The sequence below is a fragment of the Sesamum indicum genome, linkage group LG10, assembly GCF_026168435.1.
Source record: "Sesamum indicum cultivar Baizhima isolate 11 linkage group LG10, ASM2616843v1, whole genome shotgun sequence".
Classification (NCBI taxonomy): domain Eukaryota; kingdom Viridiplantae; phylum Streptophyta; class Magnoliopsida; order Lamiales; family Pedaliaceae; genus Sesamum; species Sesamum indicum.
The window spans coordinates 15082813-15105673 of NC_142666.1; the positions used below are offsets into that span (position 1 = coordinate 15082813).

At 33.9% G+C, this 22861-nt stretch overlaps 1 protein-coding gene across 2 annotated transcripts; it reads left to right on the plus strand.

The window, feature by feature from the left end:
- Window positions 1-7825: 7825 nt before the first annotated feature.
- On the plus strand, window positions 7826-22719 carry LOC105172113 (uncharacterized). Of its 2 annotated transcripts, XM_011093450.3 has the most exons (15): window positions 7826-7976; window positions 8134-8292; window positions 8926-9477; window positions 10093-11268; window positions 11406-11733; window positions 12496-12751; window positions 12833-13049; window positions 13485-13837; window positions 14118-14651; window positions 15615-16806; window positions 17235-17588; window positions 17669-17906; window positions 18729-21361; window positions 21439-21590; window positions 22217-22719. In XM_011093450.3, the coding sequence occupies exons 2-15, from the start codon at window positions 8176-8178 to the stop codon at window positions 22524-22526; spliced, it is 8412 nt and encodes a 2803-aa protein (XP_011091752.2). In that variant the 5' UTR covers window positions 7826-7976; window positions 8134-8175; the 3' UTR covers window positions 22527-22719. The 2 variants fall into 2 exon arrangements, with proteins under 2 accessions (XP_011091752.2, XP_088742079.1); XM_088885953.1 differs by lacking the exons at window positions 7826-7976; window positions 8134-8292; window positions 8926-9477 and having other exon boundaries at window positions 11068-11268; window positions 11406-11466; window positions 11547-11733.
- Window positions 22720-22861: the final 142 nt, after the last annotated feature.

Consider the following 22861-nt stretch of genomic DNA (forward strand, 5'->3'; position numbering starts at 1 on the left):
TAATTATAAGTCATAAATTAATTTAATATAATTATTATTATAACTATCTAAATATTCTTAATTAACTAAACTATATATTTAAACTAATTTAAGTATAATTATTATTATAATTACCTAAAATTATTTTTAATTAATTAAGATATATTTAATTATTATAATTATCTAAAGTTATTCTTAATTTTTCACTATGAAGGCCGGGACTCTTGCATAGAAGGTGACAGAGACACCGTAGCCCTATTTTTTTAATCTGGGCGGCGACATCGCCCAGACTTGGGAGCATCTACTGTGGCGCCGTTCCCCCATTTGTGGGGGACGACATAGGCAAAGGGTGGCGTGGTGGGTTGACGCGGGGGAGAGGAGGGAGGCGCTGGGATGGGGGTGGCGGTGATGGAGGAGGGGAGTAGACAGCATGGGTTGGGGGTGGGTATTTGGGGTTTTATTTATTTTTTATCTGTTTATATATAATAATAATTTTTTTTATAATTCTAATTATTTATATATAATATAAAATTAAATAATTTATTGAATCCAAACCTTTAATGTTATTAAAATATAATAGTTGAGATTAACTGGTTAGATCGAATGATCATTATTTAATCAAAAAAAATCCAATGAATATGAAAATAAGAAATAATATATATTAAGTAAGGGTATAACGGTAATTTAATAAAAAAGTTTACGTCGTTAACTAGATTTAACGGCGAGGGATAATTGAGCTATGTTTAAAAAGATAGAGAGAATTTTTTTGCCTATTTTTAAAACAAATGAGATTTTTAACGAATTTTTTAAAATACGGGGAGATTTATGTATTTTATCCCTAATATTTGTGCAGATACATTGGGATTTGTTTGTTTTTAGTTTTACTATCCAAAATACACCTAAAAATGTTATTAATATTTGACAACACAATTTTTTTTGTTAAAAAATATTATATCTAAATGTGTTTTAATTTATTTTTATTTATCTTATATTAAGGATGCAATATTTACGTATATATAATTAGTTAAATAAAACATAAATTTTAAAAATAAAAATTAATATATTATTAAAAAGCAAATCAAGTTTTTACATCAATGAAATTGAAGGATAAATTAATATATACTAATATAAAGTCAAAAATGTACTTAAACTGATAAAATAATTAATTTTTTTAACTTTCTAAATTTTATATTAACTCATAAATTAGTTTTTTTATTCTTTTTAATGTAATTGATTTATATATTTTATTCTTATTTATAATATATTTAAAAGTATGAAAGATTATTTATCATATGCGCACAGGAACAACATGCCACAACAACTAGTAGTATATTAAAAATTAAACGATGATGTGGCCCATTTGATATAAATAAATAATTATATTAGTACAAAATTTTCTTAATTGAAAAAAATATCTTTTATTTAAAATAAAGTAAAATATAATTAGTGAGTTAAGCAGTTTGAATTTTATTTTTTTTAAAGACTCAAAGTTAACTAATAATTGAGTACAATAAATACAAAAAATTATGAAAATTTTATTAATTTAGCGATAAAATTAAGTTATTAACTATTTATTCTTTTAGATAAAAATAAATAACTAATTAAATATGGGTTTTTTAACGTATTTTCTTTAAAAAAATATGATAAAATATATTTATTCATTTTTTTCTAAAAATGTTTAACTTTTGGTCAAGCATATATATATTTGTCAATTTTTTTTGAAAAGCACATACGACTTGTTGGTTATATTATATTTATTGTGCATCTACTATATATATATATATATATATATATATATATTAATTTATACTCCAATATAAATTCTCCACTTATTTAAAAAATAATTAAAACATAATTTAGTGCTGATTTAATGTATAAAATATTAAAAAATATATTAAAAATAATATAATTATTCAAGACATGAGGGGCAGGTTTATCCAACCATGGAGGTAAGTGTTATATTTATTAATTCAAAGGAGTAAATATTACATGACGAATAGTTCAGCGGACAAAATGTATTTTACCTTTTTTATTATCATAAAAAATAACTAACTCGAATTTTCTTGGTGATAATCCTGAATTAATTTCTTTTATTTTTTATGTGCATTAATAAAAAATATTAAATTATAAGGGTAAAAGAGTAATTTGATATGTATGAGGCACACCTTAAACATATATAACTCATCACACCATATAATTTTCAACACCTCTATAAATACCAAAATATTAATTTTATATGGACGTTACTATTCATTAACTAGACACCATTCTCTTGAAAACTGCACCTTTTGCGGAAATTGCATTTTACCTGGTGTGCAATCGCGTCGTGGTAAAATCTCAATTTTATTCTTTAGCAAAAAAACCTCGACTACATCAATTTTTTTCTTTAGGGTTGTTGTTGACTAATTTTCTTTATGATATTTTAGTTTGTTGATGTTTGATTATGTGAACTTATCTAATTTCTACATCAGATTCAACCAATCACATAATAAATATAATTATATTTGTTCATAAAATTAAAAATTATAATTCTATACTTCAATCAAATAATAAATTTAATAATATTTATTATATAATTAATTCGATTTTAATTGGAGAATTTTCCCAATCAGTATTATTGAAGATGCACATGACAACTTGGGGCAGCTCTATGAATTTGCAGAACAGCTGTAATGAGAAACCTAACCAAAATGTTTGAAGTTGTCAATGTGCTACTTGCACACACCTTACTACTTCTAATATTTAAGGGTTTATTAAATTTAGACCCCCACTAAAATAGTATATTTATATATTACCCCATCAAGTTTCAAAATTTTACAACAAGACCCTCTTAAAGAATTGCTCTATTTCTTTTCAGATTTATAGTAGTTATCAGATGTAATTTGTTTATGTGTTCAGATATTTACTTAGGGTAAATTATATCTATCTTTTTTGGGGATTGACATAATTACAATACTCCTTTATTATTTAGAAAATTATTAATACTCCCCTAATTTTAACAGTCGTCTAACAACAAGCCCACTCTGTTAGCTTTTGTTGGATTTACGTCCAATTTTTATCGTACACTAACAAAGATGCCCTTTTAGATTATTAATTATAATTTTTAGATACTTTTTCTGAATTTTTTAAAATTATTTTAATGGACTAATTTGCCGTCTGGACCTTAGGATAAATTAAATTTGAAAAACAAATTAAAGAAAGAAATCAGGTAATTTTGTTGATACTTGGAAGATTAGGGTTGGTTCGGATCAAATGTTTTTATATCTAGGAACAAATGTGTAAAATTACATGTGATACCTTTTAAGTAGGCCTGTGGGATAATAAACACCACCAAACCGGGTGGAATTTAATCATTTCTTTTTTATCATTATCTATATCACTTGGGCGGGCCTAAATGTAAGTAAACAAGAGAAATATCCAGCCCAATCCCCGCAAGTAAACAAGGCCTTAGGGGAGTTTGCCACAACTTAAAATAAATACTTATAAGCTTTTTGCCGAAAAAGGTGTTTTTGATTTATAACTTTTGCTTTAAACTATTTAGATTAAGTTGATTTAAGGTAAAAGTTATACACAACTCCCTAACAATTTTTGTAGCTTATTATCAAATTGTAAGTAGTAAATAGTTTGCAAAACACTCTGTTTGGATTTGTGTTTTGATATAATATAAAATAATGTAAAATAAGTGGTGTAGGTTTGATGTTGGGATTTGGGAGACAGGAATTACTGTTCATTATCAAATCATATCTTTTAATATATATATTTAGTAATATATATGTGTATGTATATATAGTATTTTGTTTGTTAGTGAAATATAATATATATATATATTTATATTAAGAGAAGAATAAAAAATAAAAATAAAATTAAATTACAATTGCACACCTAGTAGAGGTGTGCAAAACACAAAAACAAACAAGGTTTTGTGTTTTGGCCCATCTCTAAAATGGGGCAAAACACAAAACCAAACATTGTGTCTGCATCTTGCCATGTTTCGCTCCGCTCTGTACATTTCAAATTTTAGCGTTTTTCACTTCTTATTTTTGTTTTCAAACATTCAACTAAACTTATAACTTCAACTTAGCAAACGGTAAGCAGTAAGGACTGTGTTCAAACCATCCTCTCGTTCATTAATGAAACTATGATACAAACCATCAAAACTACATAGATTGAACAACTGAAAACAATTGGTGACGTTATCTAATAAATGAAATGCAGTTCGCCAACAACAGTAACATGAACATAAAACGAGTGGCAGAGGTGCAGAAGCTACACGCATTCTAATAACGGAGGAATTGTTATCATGTAAGGTTTTGATCAAAGCAGACATTAGATTGAAAGATAAGCTCATTTCAAGTTGTTGATGTGTAAATTGTTATATATAAGTTGAGCGATTGAGCGATAACAAAAACAAATCTAACACATAATTATTTATTTTTGTTTTTCTCTCTTTATCTTTATAAAAAAGTAAATCCAAACACTATAGAATTCGTGCTCCTGTCTTAAGTGGAGTAGCTCTCAAATGAAAAAGGAGAAACTAAAATTGTGGAAGGGAATGAGAAACTGGATTATGAAGGTTAAAGAAAGGAGAATGATGATGATCAAGTTGACATTCCTTGTCAAAAAATGCCATATTGTTTCCAAGAAGCACCGAAGCAGAAATTACAGACAGAGCAACGTACAATGTTTAATTCAGAGTAAACTACACGTTTGTTCCCTATACCTCCTGTCAAAATCGATTATGTCCATAAACTTTTGATCTCTAATTTTTACAAATTATTATGATTTTGGTCCAATAGTTAAAATTGGGATTAAAGATATTCAGAAAGAGGGAACTCGAGGGACCAAAATCCTAATAATTTGTAAATATTAGTGACCAAAATCGTGCCTCTAAAAGTTAGGGACCAAAATTGTAACAATTTGTAATTATTAGGGACCAAAATCATGCCTTGGAGGATCAAAACTATAACAATTGTAAAGATTAATGACAAAAGGTTGTGTCTCAAAAACTTTAAAGAAGATTAGGGATCAAAATCATATCTCAAAAATTGTTTAGAGACCAAAATCGATTTTTTAACCCAAAGTAAAGGGCCAAGTAGCATGAAACCCATCCCGTGTTTCGAAAACTCAGCTAACCCCTCCCCCCTATTTTAAAAATAGACAAAAAAAACCTCTTCTATTTTCTTAAATGTAGCTCCATCGCCCCTTTTCGTTAAATATAACTAATGGCATTAATTTTTTGATAAAATAATCGTTATCACTTTACGTATCACATATTATTCTTTATTTTAATGACCATTAGATCTTTATTAATTAGATGAGAGCTCTCAAGTCTAATAAATTAACTTTAACCATTAGATTTTAATTTTATAAAAAGAATCAAGGGTTGAAATTTATTAATTTTAAATATATATTATAAAAAATAAAATAATTATTTTAAGGAATAACTTAAATAAAATTAACTTCCCCCACCCCTGCCCCGCCATGATGTCGTGGTTTTCATCCACGACACCGAGTCGCATTTTTAAACCGTGACTTGGGTAAATTTTAAAAAAAAAAAATTTTTAATTCAAGTCGCGATTTCTAACTGCGACTCGTAATATTTTTTATTATTATATTAATATAATCTATTTATTTTTATTAATAAAAAAATAATTAACCCCCCCCTCCCCTCCCTTTTTTTTGTTCCTTTTTCTAGTTACAAAAAAATAACTTAGTAGTTACGAAAAAATTTGATGTTAAATTTAGCGTCCAACTAATTAGAAAGAAATTTTTTGTTGTTAATCTATGTTATTTAATATAATTTTAAATAATTTGTTGCTAAATTTGTTAGTAAGTAAATTTTTATTCCTAAATTCATCAGTAAGTAAAATTCTTATATTAACTAATGTAGAATAACAATAAAGATTGTGCTTACTAATTAGCTCGATACTAATTTTATTTCGTTGCTATTATGTTCACTTTGTCAAGTAGAAGCAATGGATATATACCACTCGTTTAAGAGATGTCGTATTTTTGCTACTATAAATGCGTTAATTTCCTTAAAACTATGCTTTAAAACATTATAGACCATTTAGGTTACAAATGGTATGTATGAATGGAATTACGTGGGAATATGATGAATTTTCGTAGTGAATTAAATAAGATGAGAAATGAATCATATTTGTATATGCACAAGAAATTAGAAGGCAAAGGACCAATTTGTCATTTCTCAATTGATTCCATTCACATAATTGATAATTAGAACATAATAAGTAGCAACATAATTAAAATGAAAAATATGTCCTTTAGTAATGTTTTTTGAAAAATTTGTCTATTCATATTTTATTAGATACGTCGAACTCAACTGTATGATAGTAGTATTTTGAAAGATTGCTTATAAAAGGTTATAAACAATTTATATTGTGAGAAAGAGCACATGAGAAAAATCATTTATTTGTGCAAAAAATAATTTGTTGATTAAACACATAAATAGTGTTTCTCTGCAGATGAAATTTACAATATAAAATTGCTTATATATTGTGTTAGGAAAAACAACATTTTTGATCTCCTACGTTAGGCTCATTTCACTTTTGGTCCCATTTATTACGCGATTAGCACTTTTAGTCCAGTAACTTATATAAATTTTCACTTTTGGTACTCATCCACTTTTTCGCCTACAACTTATCAGTGTAAGTCACGTGCCTAGCATGTGGAAGTTAATTACTTTTTTTGGTAGAAGGAAAACTGACCCTTCTTCCAACAGTAGCATATAAGTCCTCTATTTGGCCTATTTGATTTACTTGCGGAGCACATGATTCTTGGTGTTGCTTCTATTTGGCTTCTATTTACAGAAATACCGGAAGGGTGGGGTTCAATTTTTGTGAGAGAAGAGAGAAATCCCCCTTTGTTTGCCATAATTTCCTTTAAGATTTATTTTTCCCTCTCAAATGTAGTCATATTTTTCGTTGAAAAATGGTCTCAAACTGGGAAATGCTCCAATTTTTCCTCCACCAAAAAATATTAAACAACCACTTGTTGGGCACGCAACTTATGCCGTTAAATTGTAGATAAAAAGTGGATAAGGATAAAAAATACTAATTGACATAAATTACAAGAGTAAAAGTGCTAATCCTATAATAAATGGGACCATAAATAAAAAGACCTAACTTATAAAACAAAATTGCCATTTCCCCTGAGCATTAGAAACTTATATATAGTAGAATGACAGAATAAAAGCAATTTGAATTTTGTTCTTTTCTTATTTTATTTTCGTTATTTATTCCACATAAACATTATCCCTGGATAAATCCCTACGCGAATATAAGAAAGACGGAATATGATTCCTCCTCATTCATCTCGTTCTATGCTAATTTTTCTTCAATTTTACTCTCTCTCTTCTGCTGTGAACATTAAAGCTATCAAAATCGTCATTTTATTGATAAAATTCCGTAACTTTTTTCTTCCAAATTTGGGTTGGTCATTAGTTTTCACGGTCAAATTAACGATAAGTAGCAATATTGGTCAAAATTAGAAATGTTAGGTACTAAAATTGATGAGTTGAAAATGAGGAATAATAAAACTAAATCGGTGACATAATTAGAATACCAAAAGTGAAATTATCTGTTCTAAATTTTCTATTACATCAATACCAAGATTAGGAAACAAATTTCTTCAGATTAAACGGGTCATAATTCCAATTTAAGAATAAACCATCACTATTTTTTTCCTCAAAAAATAAAAATAAAAATAATAGACAACTACTTTTGTTGAACAATGAAGAAAAGAAGAGTAAAAACGTTTTTACCATGGTAAAACAGAAGACCATAAGTCGTCAATCAACACTGGGAAATGGAAAAGACCCCCCCGCCTTCATTTTCAAACTCCTTTTTCTTAGCCAAAGTCTCCTTAGTTTCTTTCTTCACTTTCCATCTTTGCATTTGCTTTCAGCTAAACATCCCTCAATCCTTTGCTCTTCCGGTGGGGTTTGATCACAAGTGCTTTGTACGGAGGAATCAAAGGTTGAATGATTTTTCCACGGTTTTCCTTAATCGCAAAGCAAACCTGCTTATCCGTATATCTATTCTTTTTACTTCAACATGAGCGAGAGGGCTTTATCTTTCATGCATGCAACAGTTTTGTGCTCATTTTCAAGTGGGGTAGTCTCTGTCTTTGCAGAGTTTCTGTTGGAAATAGGGAAGAAGAATTCAAGAAAGTGCAATGGAGGGGAGTGGTTTAGACACCAAGAGGCGATCACGGCTGAAAGATGATTTCACAGATTTGGTGCTTTCTTGGTCTCTTCAAGAAATTTTTGATGAGAATCTGTACATATACCAGGTCCATTTCCCCACATTTCATGTGGTTATTTATATATGTTATAAAGCTCGTGGCAGTTGGCTTTGTGTGGTATGTGACGAAACTAGTTTTTTTGTGTAGAGTAGTACAATATAGAAATGCTTTTTATTGTCATAAACATTGTAAACGTTGGTGTTGGTATGCAGCTCCAAACTAATGGAAACAAGAATAAGAAGAGAACTTGATTTATGCAGTGGTATGCATAGCCTGGCTTATTGGTATCGCAAATATGGTACTTCTTGTGGCCCTTGTAGGGATGAGGTGAATTAGATATTGACGATATAGGACACCTTAAAGTTTAAACACGGTCCCAAAGCTGATTCGTCGTTTTTGTGGCAGAATTACCTATTTCTAGCTTCGGTGGTGAAAAAAATGTTTTGTTTGCATCATGATATCTCTTTCTTCTTCCATACATTCTTAATGATGAAGCCAGATGATTTGACGATGGGCAATTGTTTTGTATATGTTTTTCTGCTTAACATTTGATAACTGGATTAACTAATCAAGTAACACTTTTCATAAGCAACAGTGATTAATTACTCTTGTTTATTCTGAAAAATTTCATTATATATTAGATAACCGCCTTTTTTCTTGTGTTAACTTCTTTGCATTTAGGTGGAGGAGATTCCCCGGTCTTTTGAATGTGTAGATCAGTATCTTGGTTCATATGTCTTCCCTTTATTAGAGGAGACACGGGCTGCACTTGCTTCCACCCTGGAAACCGTCTATAAAGCACCTTATGCTGAAGTAACATCTTTCAACGAGTTAAAGGGTGATAAATTGCAATATGATGTTAAAGTTGATCACTGGAGAAATAGAATAACTGAGCGTGGGAGGGAGCCTTATAGAACCTTGCCTGGTGATGTTGTTCTGCTTTCCGATTCTAAACCTGAAACTGTATATGATCTACATCGTGTTGAATGGACATTTACTTTTGCATTGGTGACAAATACTGTGGATGATGAGACTCATGAGAGTGGAGATAATTGTACACCCTCCAATTTCAAAGTGAAAACAGCAAAGCACGTTGAAGTTGGAGATGGAAAAAGCAACTCACTCTATGTCACTTTCTTGATGAACATGATAACAAATAAAAGAATTTGGAATGCTCTGAGCATGCGCCAAAATCTAAAGATCATTGAGAAAGTATTATCCAAGAATGACTCGGTATGTTATAACTGATCTGACAGAAGTTTAGATTTGTGCAGGTACATATGAAATGTATATTGTTATTGAAGGAAGGAAAGTTATCTAGATACTACAGACAGTGATGATAACAATGAATTTTCCGTCACATGATAGTTTATTCATCGTAATAATTTCTTTTGTTTTCTTTTTTAGCTCTTTTCAAAACCACATGGTTTCTCTTTCGTTCTCTTAGTCAATCTCTCCATCCAGGTTTAACTTGTCACCTGCGAACAACCATTCTCTCAGTTACTGTCGCTGCCAGATTCCCCGAGATACTTCTGTTGTCAACTTATAAGAACATATGGTTCAACTAAGTAGTTACTCTTTCATGAATTTCAGATCTTGTCTTTTATCTGCTGTTGTAGTTCTGTTGGTTTGGTTAATAGGTTTTCCAGAATGCTATTATTCTCAAAGTAGATATAACAGAAACAATGAACTCCAGTTTCTGGGTACTTTTTTATGGATTTATTTGAGTTTATTCATGCCTGGTCTTTTCCTCTTCTATGTAAAGATCACACAAACTAGTATTCCATTGGAGATTTTTTTCATTTTCTCCAGTTTCCTATCTCTTGACTAGTGTATATTTCCAAGCAGGGTGAGGAAAATTGTGACTTTTGCCCTCTCAAATGCAGCAGTGAGATAAAGGAGAAATTTGGCTCGACTTTGTTCTCCAATTTAAATGACTCCCAAATTGAGGCTATTTTGGCCTCTATATCAAAAACTGAATGCAACCATAAGTCTTCCGTGGAACTCATATGGGGTCCACCTGGGACTGGAAAGACAACCACATTAAGTATTCTGCTATACATTCTCTTGAAAATGAATGTAAGGACACTCATCTGTGCTCCAACAAATGTGGCAATTAAGAATTTGGCTTCTCGATTGATGGCACTAGTGAGAAATTCAGTTGAAGCTGAATATGAGAAGAGATTTCTCCCATGTCCTTTAGGAGACATGCTCATCTTTGGGAATAAGGATCGTCTGGAAGTTGGTTCAGACGTTGAGGAGATATTTTTAGATTATCGTCTTGAAAGACTTTCACATTGCTTAGTGCCACTAACTGGTTGGAAACATTGCGTTGCAACCATGCTCAATTTTCTTGAAGATTGTGTTTCCCAGTATCAGATCTACATGGATAATGCGCTAATCCAAGCAAAAGAGAGCCTTGAGGATGATGTTCAGCAGTCCACCAAATCCATTTTGGAGTTTGCTAGAGATCGCTTTGCTCACATAGCAACACCTCTTAGAAGCTGCATGTCAACATTTTTGATTCATTTACCAAGAAGTTGCATTCTTGAACACAATTTCCAAAGGATAGTTCAACTCATGTCTCTGCTCGACTCTATGGAAATATGCTTGTTTGAAGACAGCAGCATGACATCTGAAGAGCTGGAAAATATCTTTCTGGAACAGCAAATGATTAGTTCTAAATCATTTGTTGATACATCTTCCTTAATGTATACCAGAAGTCAGTGTCTATCTATATTAAGATCTCTTCAGGCTTCTCTGGCTAAACTCAGCCTTCCAGTTGTTACTAATATAGCTTCCACGACAGAGTTCTGTTTCCAAAAGGCTTCTTTAATATTTTGTACCACTTCGTCATCATACAAGCTACACTCATTTGATGTGGAACCATTTAAATTGTTGGTCATTGATGAAGCTGCTCAAGTCAAGGAGTGTGAGTCAATTATAGCTCTTCAGATCCGAGATGTGAGGCATGCTGTTCTGGTCGGTGATGAATGGCAATTACCAGCCATGGTCAACAGCAAGGTAATTATGGAGTTTGCTAACTCGTTTAATTGATGTCCATTACCTTTGATTGCCATTTATGTATGATTGTAAGTACATGAATATTGCCTAGTGGTTTATGTGATGTGGTCTATATTTTTTCTATATAATATACACAGATCTCGGAAGAGGCTGGTTTCGGTAGAAGCTTATTTGAGAGATTGGGTTCACTGGGTCACTGTAAGCGTCTGCTTAATATGCAATACAGGATGCATCCATTTATAAGTTGCTTCCCAAATTCGCGTTTTTATCTCAATCAGATATTAGATGCACCTATGGTACAGAGTGCAAGCTACAAAAGATGTTATCTTGAGGGGAAGATGTTTGGTCCTTATTCATTCATTGACATTCGTTGTGGACGAGAAGAACTCGATGATTATGGGCGTAGCAGAAGAAACATGTTTGAGGTTGCTGTAATAGTGAAGCTAGTCCAGAAACTCTTCAAAGGTATGTTTGAATGTCTGGACAACTGTTTCAGCATGCCACAGCCGTCTTGTGGCTTCTGTTTTCTGTTTATGCTTCTGATGTGTAAAACCTGGACCAAATCTTTATCTCTAGTGTATTGTAGGTCTGTTTATACCTTTTAAGTTTCCTTGAGGCTGTGAGAGGATTGATGGGTTTACACCCATAATGATTGACTTGTTTTTAGATTCAGTTCAATTCCTCGGATTTAGTTTGAAGTTCCATTTGAACCTGAAAGGATTTGGACTATGTATAATTATCATGATTTGTAAACAATTAAAAATCACCTAATAATACTGAGGATTTCAATTCCATCACATTATTATAGCTTTATAAGAATCTGTATGCAAATTGTTGAATGGATTTTAAGTTCCTTTATTTAAATCATTCAACCATATGAATTCTGAACACCTTACGCTGATGGATTGTTTTAGTGTTACAGAGCATCTAAGAACACAGTGCTAAGTCTATTTCCAAAGTCTTGTTTGCTTGGACCTCAATAGTTTTCCTCATTGGTCTTCTCATTCTATTTTGTATAATTCTATGTTTGACCTTAAGATATTATGAGAAGTTAATTCGCTTTTCTGATAAGATGCTACTGTTTTGTGGCCTTTCAGTGAACTCTCTTAATATATGTGCTTGTTTTATGGTTGGGGGTTCCGGAGGTTGATGCTATTTTTAGTGTAGACATCTGATAAGCACATAGACATTTTCTTATTATCTTACTATTTTGCATATCAAAAACAGCATGGAATCACTCAAAAGAGAAACTCAGCATTGGTTTGATATCTCCATATGCTGCGCAAGTTGTGGCAATTCGAGGTAAACTTCATCAGACTTTTCAAAACCATGAGAAGTTTAAGGTTAAGGTGAAGTCAATTGATGGGTTTCAAGGTGGAGAAGAAGACATCATAATTATATCTACTGTAAGGTCTAATAATGGTGGATCCATTGGTTTCCTGTCTAGTCCCCAAAGAACAAATGTTGCTTTGACAAGGGCTCGGTATGTCATGATATGATTATTCTTTTACTTTGTTTTAATTTTGTTCAATAAAGCTCATCATTATAATTCCTCCTCTTCTAGTCACTGTCTCTGGATATTAGGAAATGAAAGAACTTTGAGTCAAGCTGATTCAGTTTGGGAAGCACTAATAAATGATGCTAAGCAACGCCAATGTTTCTTTACTGCTGATGAAGATTGCGACATTGGAAATACTATTATAGATGTTAAGAAAGAATTGGACCAGCTTGAAGATCTGCTCAGTGGTGAGAGTATACTTTTCAAATATTCAAGATGGAAGGTACTGGTTCTTTATGGCACTTTCAGTGAGTTTCTATTTGTGCAATAAATTTTATCTGTTAATCCTTCTAACCGGAACAATTTTATCAATTATTTGTCTGAGATGGAACAAAATTGATCTCATATATATATATGTGTGCACGCTTCATGTATTACCTTAAGCAAAGAAGGGTGTTTCACTCTATAGTTAAGTCTATTCATATAGTATCTATCTTACTTTTTCGATCATCAGTTAAATGTATTGATCACTTTTTCATGCTGGTATTTTGTATAGAACTGTTCAGGCTTAAACACCGAATTGTTATGTAGTATTTGTTTAAGTATTCTAGAAAACTTTCACGCCTTGCGGAATTTTGCAATCAATATAGTTTTTGGGTCTATCTATTGTCTTAAAATGTTTCAACTCATTGATTTTTGTCTTACAATGTATTTTCAGGTTTTATTCAGCGATAATTTTAGAAAATCATTTCAGACATTGAGACCTTCCTATGCTAAGAAATTGGTCATAAATTTGTTACTTAAGCTTGCAAGTGGCTGGCGGCCCAAGAAAATAAATGTGGATTGGACATGCGAGAGCTCTTCATATGTTTTGAAAAAATTTAAGGTTGAAAACTACTTTGTTGTTTGCTCCATTGATATAATTAAGGACTCCATCTATGAACAAGTTTTCAAAGTGTGGGACATATTTCCTGTGGAAGAGACCCCAAAGTTGTTGAAACGGCTTGATTCCATATTTGCTATGTACTCGGATGATTTTGTCAACCGCTGCAAGGAGAAGGTGTTTGAGGGGTATGCATTTTCATTATATTTTTTGATTCAAGACTGATGATTCGTTATGTGCTTAATCTAGTTGAGAAATATCCTATACTTTTTAAGAAAATTTACAGTATGGCATGAAATATATTGATTTCTGCTTTATAATTTGGCCGACAGATATAGATCAGCTTATAAAACATATTTTTGGATCATTATTTGTACCTCTAGTACTACTTTTCCACTTAGGAGCATAGTGAATTTTACTCGATGTTGTAGTCAAAATTAATTCTGCTAATGTCGTTCTCTTTTCTAGAAACTTGGAGGTGCCAAAGAGTTGGTCAGTTTCTCATGATATAATCCGGTTCAAGAATAATGTGAATAGCACCAAACTCAGCGCTGATGCAAGTGCATGTGCAATTGATTGCAGAACTTACGTTGAGAATTCCAAAGTGAGTGAGAGCTTGTTGTTAATGAAATTTTACTCTTTATCAACTGGTGCGGTAAATCATTTACTCTCTGACCGTGAGGGTAGAGAAGTGGATCTCCCATTTGAGGTTACTGATGAGGAGCGTGAGATCATCAAATTTCCTAGGAGCAGCTTTATACTAGGTAGATCTGGCACTGGAAAGACAACTATTTTGACGATGAAACTTTACCGCATGCTACAACAGTATTACATTGCTTCACAAGATTGTGTAGCGGCTGAGAACAGTGTGCATATCAGTAGCCAAGTTGGTGTTGGTCAGTACCGAGGTGAATCTAGAGGAACCATCTTGCGCCAGCTTTTTGTTACCGTGAGTCCCAAACTTTGTTATGCTGTCAAAAAGCATGTATCGCAGCTGAAAAGGTACACTGAGAACTCTATCATTGCATTCCCCGTTATTCCACCAAGTTTAACCAATTTCACAGTGCAAGCCTGTTTATTTCTCTTTAGCCCATTTGCTAAAGTCATATGATGAAAATTTTGTATGTAACATTTGATGGCATACTTCGTTTTCTTATTTTCTCTGCATCAAGAATTAGAATTTTGACAACAGTACGCAATAGACACTTGTGAATATGTTAATATAATGCAAAGGTAACCAACTCTTTGCTGTCATATTAGGACTTGTATGCTTGAATTACCCTTCTTCACTAAGAAAATAATTAAGTTTATTTTGATGACTGTTGTATTCAGATCATGGCTCAAGTTGTCTAACACCAGATATTTAATTTTTGATGCAAAAAAAAATTAAAAAAACAGTTCTACTTGAGGGTGATTTTGGAGTTCATGGATACTCAAATTATGGTTGTCTTAGATTCTGGGTTTAACTTGTGTTGTATATTAGTTTAACTTCACTTCCAGAAAACTATACTGCTGTAAGAGTTTTCATATAGGAAAATTTTGGGATTAAAGAATGTTTCAACATTTTTGCACACTTTTGATCTTTTAAATTGATGTGTCTCATCCAGCTTCTTCTCCTTTGATGTATAGGCTCAACCCAGTTGAAAAAATAATGTATCAATATTACTAATGATTATGATATGTAAATGGTTCACTAATTAATTTTGATCAAATGCTTTATTTCTTTTGTTTTCAGTCTCTTCATATCCTATCCTGTGCAAATTGCATGATATGCCCTGTTGGTTTTCATTTATAATTAACAGATTTTTAACATTTGATATGAACAATTGGCAACTTTTCGTTGGCTGCTCTTGGTCTCTTTGATAGTGACTTTTATGCACTTGGCATCATTGTTTTCATCATGCTAATTTTGTAAATGATTATTCAAGTTTCATCAATATATGTCTTACCTTTCTAATATGACAGCTTTGCGAGTGGAAGCTTATTTGGAAACAAGAAATTAACTGATACGGATGATATTGATGAAATGACTGAATTTAAAGACATTCCTGACACATTTATTGGCATTCAGCCGGAGAAGTACCCTCTGATGATTACATTTCATAAATTTCTAATGATGCTTGATGGTACTCTGGGTAATTCATATTTTGAGAGGTTTCATGATGTCAGAGATTCCTCTCGACATGAAGGTAGAAGATCAGTTGCATTGCAGACTTTTATAAGGAAAAATGAGGTTACTTATGACCGTTTCCAGTCCTTATACTGGCCCCACTTCAGTGAAAAGCTGACGAAGAATCTTGATCCTTCAAGAGTGTTTACTGAAATAATGTCTCATATTAAAGGAGGTTTACAAGAAGGAGAAGCATGTGATAGCAAGCGAAGCAGGCAGCACTACATTTCATTGTCTGAGAGTAGAATCTCCATGTTAAGTGCAGAGAAGAGGGAGGCGATTTATAATATCTTTGAAGCCTATGAGAAAAAGAAGATGGAGCTTGGTGAGTTTGATCTTGCTGATTTTGTGCTTGATATTCATATCCGAGTAAACAATGGGAATCTGCTGGGTGACAAAATGGACTTTGTCTACATTGATGAAGTGCAAGACCTTACCATGAGACAAATTTCCCTTTTCAGATATATATGCAAAAATGTTGATGAAGGATTTGTTTTTTCTGGTGACACAGCACAGACAATTGCAAGAGGGATTGACTTTAGGTTTGAAGATATTCGATCCTTGTTCTATAATGAATTTTTTATGAAATCTAGAAATTGTGAATTTTCAGGAAGAAAAGAGAAAGGACACATATCCGATGTTTTTAGTTTGTCCCAGAATTTCCGCACTCATACTGGAGTGCTTAGATTAGCACAGAGTGTCATAGATCTAATTTGCCATTTTTTCCCACAATCTATTGATGTACTAGCTCCAGAGACTAGTCTTATATATGGTGAGTCTCCTGTTGTACTTGAGCCTGGCAGTGATGAGAACTCTATTATAACAATTTTTGGACATAGTGGAAATGCTGGTGGGAAATGGGTGGGCTTTGGTGCTGACCAGGTTATCCTTGTACGGGATGATTCTGCAAGAAAGGAAGTTTCCAACTATATTGGTGATCAAGCTCTCGTTCTAACGATAGTGGAGTGCAAGGGCCTCGAGTTTCAGGTTAGAACTTCATGTCTATTTATTTTCTACCGTCGACTGTTTCTTACTTCTCATGCCACTTTGAAATTTCTTAATTGGAACACTGGCGTTTTGTCTAAAACTGTCATGTTGCCCACATATTATTTTTCTTTGCTTTAAGGTTTTTGCTTGGGGATGGGAGTGAATCTTAAGAGATGAGTGTGTACTCTATATTTTTGTTATATTATTACAATATTATTTCTTGAAGAGGAATTATTGAATCATTTTATGTTGTATTGGATGCCTAAGAAGCTGTATGCACTGAGGGCAAAAAATTGTATTATACTGGTTCTCCATTTTGCTATATCTTTGTTATTTTAGTTTTGTTAATAGTTAACCTGTGAGTGTTATTGCTTAGCTGATGAGATACTATTTTGCTTTCATCAAGTGACTTGCACTGCATGTTGTAGGATGTCCTGTTGTACAACTTTTTTGGTTCTTCACCTATGAGTAGTCAATGGAGAGTTGTCTATGAATTCTTGAACGAAAAAGATCTTCTTGATGCCAATTCTCCAAAGTCGTTTCCAAGTTTTAGCCAGTCGAGACATAATATATTGTGCTCTGAACTGAAACAATTGTACGTGGCAATTACTCGTACAAGACAAAGATTATGGATATGTGAAAACAATGAAGAGCTCTCCAAGCCTATGCTTGATTACTGGAAAAGGTTGTGCCTTGTGCAAGTGAGAAAAATAGATGATTCTCTTGCAGAAGCAATGCAAAGGGCAAGCAGCCCTGAGGAGTGGAAATCGCAGGGAATCAAGGTTTGGTTGCTGTATCCCCTGTTTTCTGTTCTGTGTTTCTTTTTACATTTTGCAATATTGGTCTTATTGTGTTCTTGCAGCTCTTTTGGGAAAAAAACTATGAGATGGCTATAATGTGCTTTGAGAAAGCAGGAGAAGAAACGTGGGAGAGAAGAGCTAAGGCTTGTGGTCTTAGAGCTGCTGCTGACCGTCTCTGTGTTTCAAATCCCGAAGAAGGTCGTGTAATGCTTAGAGAGGCTGCAGAAATGTTCGATTCCATTGGAAGATCTGATTCTGCAGCAGAATGTTTCTGTGACTTGGGGGATTTTGAGAGAGCAGGTATGTTGCAAATTTACCATCCCCAAGGATCATAAAAATGCAGAAACCCCACACAGCAATTAGACAGTAGAAGAAAATAGGTAGTTCCAGTAACAAAGAATTTCTTTTGCCTGAACATTCATTCTAGTCATGAGGTTCAGGTGATAAATAGGAATGTGTCTTGTATCAGGTTTGAATCAGGGAAACAAGGATGCTAAAGTTAGATACTTGATTGGAGGTTGATTGCTAAAAACTCGTTTGTGTTTGGCTTGTTAAGCATAACAAACAAGGTCGACCTTCTCTATTTGGTAGGATTTGGAGCTCCACACAAGATTGACTAGATTACTTTAGGAATAATAAATATCCCATTTCAGCTCAAATTGTTCAATAATCGAACAAAGCTCCCATTATTTCCTGTTCAATACAGAATGCAAACCTAACTTGAAACATGCTTTCTTCAGCTCAACTCGATTTTTTACACCCTAATGTGAATATGCTGTGTTTCAATTTGCGCACAACTTTTTGCCGAGATCTATGTATGCAATCATTTTCCTCCCTAATGCTTCAACTATATGTGTGCTGTAGACTTGATGAACAACCAATCCTGATCTTTTCTATGTAGAAAGCATGTCATCTGCAATATAGTTATGTCTTTTGCCATATCAAGCACAATCATATGTTTTATTCTGGATCTATTGGTTGTAAAGCTGGAATCCTGAGGCTTAAATGGATGCTTTGAGTAGTTTCTGATAGAAATTTGCTCGTCCAACTTCCATATTTTTTACTGATTAAGCATTTGTTGTATTAACTCTAGGATTCTGTTCATTATTTTTCTCCATGCAGGAAAGATTTATTCTGGTATGTCTGAGCTAAGAAAAGCTGGTGAATGTTTCAGTTTAGCTGAAAGTTATGAAATTGCTGCGAAAGTTTATGCCCAAGGATTCTTTTTCGAGGATTGCTTGTCAGCATGCACCAAAGGAAATCTTTTTGACCTGGCCTTACATTATATTGAGTACTGGAAACAGCAAGCATCATGGAGTAGTGGAACTGTAACAGCATTTAAGAAGATCGACAAAATCGCTCAGGAGTTTTTGGAAAAATGTGCTTTAGAATGTTATAGCAAAAGTGATAATGCATCGCTAATGAAGTTTGTTCGAGCTTTCCCCACAATTGAATCCAAACGCAACTTCTTGAAGTCCTTGGACTGCCTTGAGGTGCTTATGATTTTAGAGGAAGAGTTGCAAAACTTCAATGAGGCTGCAGATATCGCAAAGCGCCTTGGAGATATTCTCCGTGAGGTTGATCTGCTGGAAAAGGCAGAAGAGTTTGCAAGTGCTTCCTTGCTCATACTTTCTCATGTGCTTTCTAGTTCTCTATGGGCGTCGGGAAGCCAAGGTTGGCCTCTAAAGTCATTTCCTGGGAAACAGGAACTTTTAACTAAAGCGATGTCTTTAGCGCAGAGGGTTTCTGGAACATTTCATGCATCACTTTGTGCTGAGGCCAAAATTTTGTCAAATGAGCATAAGAGCTTGTCTGAATTGATGCAGTTTCACATTTCTTCTAAGCAATATGAATCTCATGTGGGTGAAATTCTATCGATTAGAAAACTTTTAGATGCTCATTTCCAGATCAAGTCAGCGAAGTATGAACGGGAGCCAGAATTGCACATTGATCCGACGTTATGTATAGAAAGAATTTCCAAGAATCAAGTCTCTGGCGGAACCCTGGTTTATGTTTGGTACTTGTGGAAGTCACACAGTTTGGAGATCTTCAAATGTCTTGATACTCTTGAAAGACTGGATTTCATCAGGTGTGAAGGTACTGTCCGGTTCTGTTTCAGATACTTTGGAGTGAGGTTGCGGCATGATCTAAGTGTAACCTGCCTCTTGCTGAATCCTGATGCTGAATGGGTTAGAAATGTTGATGAGAGGTTCATGCTGCGGCACAGAAATGTGGTAACTCTTGATGCACGTCATTTTGCTTCAGCTGCTCGAAAATACTGGCATCAAGAATTACTTTCTGTCGGGCTTAGAGTATTGGAGGCTCTTCATGCACTTTATAAATTTTCTTTGGTGAACCCCTTGTCCAAGTACTACCAATGCGTGTATCTTACTTGCATTTTTGAAATAGCAAAGTTTGTTGAGTCTAATTCACTTGATATAAAGAAAGATGAAACCAGGAAGCTGCAGAATTTTCTGCAACTATCAACCAAATACTTTGAAATTGTTTTCCCATTGGACCCCCGGCAGTCTTTATCAGAAGATATAATCTCACTGAGGGAATCCGAACCTTCCAAGAATTTACTTGAAGAAATTATTTCTAGAAATCTCGGTACAAGGAATGAACTGACTTACGGGCAGATAGGGCGGGTGGTGATGATAATGCTGGGATCCGGCAAGCCAAAACCTGAGCTTTATGAGAAAATTACCGAAAGGATTGGTAAGGAATCATCTTGGAAGTCATTCTTTGAGAAACTTGGTGGGATGATGGAATCAGATTCTTCAACCGAATCTGAACTAGGCAATTCTGTAGAAGCTCTGAGTCATGAGTTTTATAAGGCACTGGAAGAAACATATAATGCCAACTGGAGGGCAAAAGACTATATGTCTCCTCAGTGTTTCTTTTATCTTGTTGAGAGACTTTTGATTTTGATGCCGCACTCTCAGGGTTTCTTTTTCACTATCAAATCTTCATTTGTTGAATATTTGCTATGCCTTCAATCAGATGCCAATCCAAGTGCCGGTTTAGTCACAGATAAGAGGTTGTACCCCAGAAACATTGTTGACTTTGTTTACACCATCGTCCGGGAGTGTGTTTACAACTTTCAGATTACAGCAGAATGGATAAAAACTTCTAATATTAGTTGCACTTACTATTTCCCAGTGCTGTTGCTGAGATTGTTTGTGATTCTGAGTTTGTTGTGTGTGAACTCGGAACTGCCCTTCAATGTACTCTTTGAACTGCTGAATGTACCTGCAATCAGATCCCAGCTGCCAAGAGAATTTTGTCAAGCTTTTCTACGTCGAAAGAATGGCCCATGTCTAGCTGCAGTTGTTGAAGCATTCAAAGTTATTGGGGATCCTCTTGTGATTGTAGCCACGACTGATAATGGTCTCGAGTTTGCATGTCCTGATGCCGTTTTTCTTGACTTGAGAGCCTTTTCATGCAGGACAGATATCATGAAGAAACTATTTCCGAGGAGCAGTAATGCATCATACAGTCAGCTGGCTGCCGCCAAAAGAAATGTGACTGAATCAAGCAGTGTAGAGGTTCCTCCTGTCGTTACGGATCAAGGTAAGAGTACCTATATGGAATCTTCACTGTTGGCATCCAAAACTGATTCAAATTTGAGTTCAGAGAAGGGGAAATGTAATGTACTGATAAACTGGGGTCTTATTCGGGAATTATTTGACGTCACTGAGTCCATAAGAAATAGAAACCATGAAAACTTGAAGAGCCTTTTCCTGAGAAAGAAGGTAAGTTGAGTTGGTTATCTCTTGAAGCTTCTTGGCTAATATGGTTTATGTAGCTGATTTGTTTCTACTCTTTTCAGGTGGAAGTGGAGGAGCATATCAACTTTTTAACTGTTGAAATGGTCAGGTTAACTGAGCAGAGGTCTAATTCTGGTGAAGATAAAACGGTGCTGTGTGAAGCCACCAGCATTATCGATGAACTGTTCCGGCTTTCCTTAATGTTAGTCACAAGGTTAGTCTCTAAAAACTTAGTTGGAGAATGAAAGAAGGGCTCTTTTTCCTTTACACCAATCAAGTTGAGTTAGGATAAGATTGATGAATCTTGGTATTCCAGGCCTTATATTGCAAATGTTTTTCGTTCCGATGTACTGTTACCACATGCAATGGGTTGAACGCCAAAAACCCCTCGTGCACAAAAAAAATAGCAAATCTGTTGATACGGGAGACAACGAGCTTTTATTTTAGAAGATCAGGGGTTGCATTGCCATTTTTATTCTTATTTTGCTTTTATTTGGGAGGATTTTTTTTCTCTTATTGTTTCTGCAGGAGGGTAAAATGCAATAAATGCTTACATACTGGTATTGTTTCTTCTGTCTTTTTTGTTCAGAAGAATAGGATGAAAAGTTCCAGTCCCGAGCAACTTTACATCTTTCTATGATGTGTTTCTGTTTATTATGAATTTCTTCTGGAACCTCAGGACACAACTCTTCTTGGTCTACAGTAATGAAGCATTACTGTTCAATTTCTTTCCTTGAACAAAAGCCTTATTTAGTATTTGGAGTGAGTTTTCTAGTGCAAAATCTGTACATTTTTCTTCCGCAAATTCTAACACTTTATCACGATGAAACACTGTTGCAGTGAAATTGATGATAAAGCATTGTCGGAGATTGGAGAACTTTTGAAGAGCTTGGAAGCAAGAAGGCCCCAACTCGACACACTATTGATTCCATCGCCAACGCAGAACGATCCAAATGGATGTGTTTCTGGAACGATGGACGACAACACAATTTCTCACAGCAACGACAGCACTGAAGTTAGAAAAAGGGACGATGTAGCCGTTGCTGCAAACAATCCCAAGGACCAGGCTTCCGGGTCTCGTCAGGGAAAAGGAAAGGGCAACAAGAAGAACAAGAAATCGAAAAAAGGAAGAGGAGGTCGTGGAAAGTAAGTCTGCTTTATTTCCATGGTCCGTTTCTTGATGAATGACCATCTATTCTTGTTTTGTTCATGAGTTTTAGAAACAAACTACTTTTGCAATATGATCAAGAATCAGGTTGAACTTTGATAGTCTCACAAGTTGTATCTGTTAGAAGTTGTCAGCCAGCGGTTAGTACAAAAGCAACAAAACGATTATCCCGACAGCACCAGTTTGTGTTTGGTTGAACCAACAATGTCCAATTTAACCAATAGCAACGCAAAAAATACAGTATTGAGCTAATTAGTAAGTAAAACTTTCAATGCTAATCTAAATTATTTAATATAAGAATTTTACTTTCTGATTAA

Coding starts and splice junctions, on each gene's coding strand:
- LOC105172113 (XM_011093450.3), top strand. CDS start 8,176: ATGGAGGGGAGTGGTTTAGACACCAAGAGGCGATCACGGCTGAAAGAT. Junction 13,050..13,484: donor TCAAATATTCAAGATGGAAG/GTACTGGTTCTT, acceptor ATGTATTTTCAG/GTTTTATTCAGCGATAATTT. Junction 16,807..17,234: donor GCAAGGGCCTCGAGTTTCAG/GTTAGAACTTCA, acceptor TGCATGTTGTAG/GATGTCCTGTTGTACAACTT.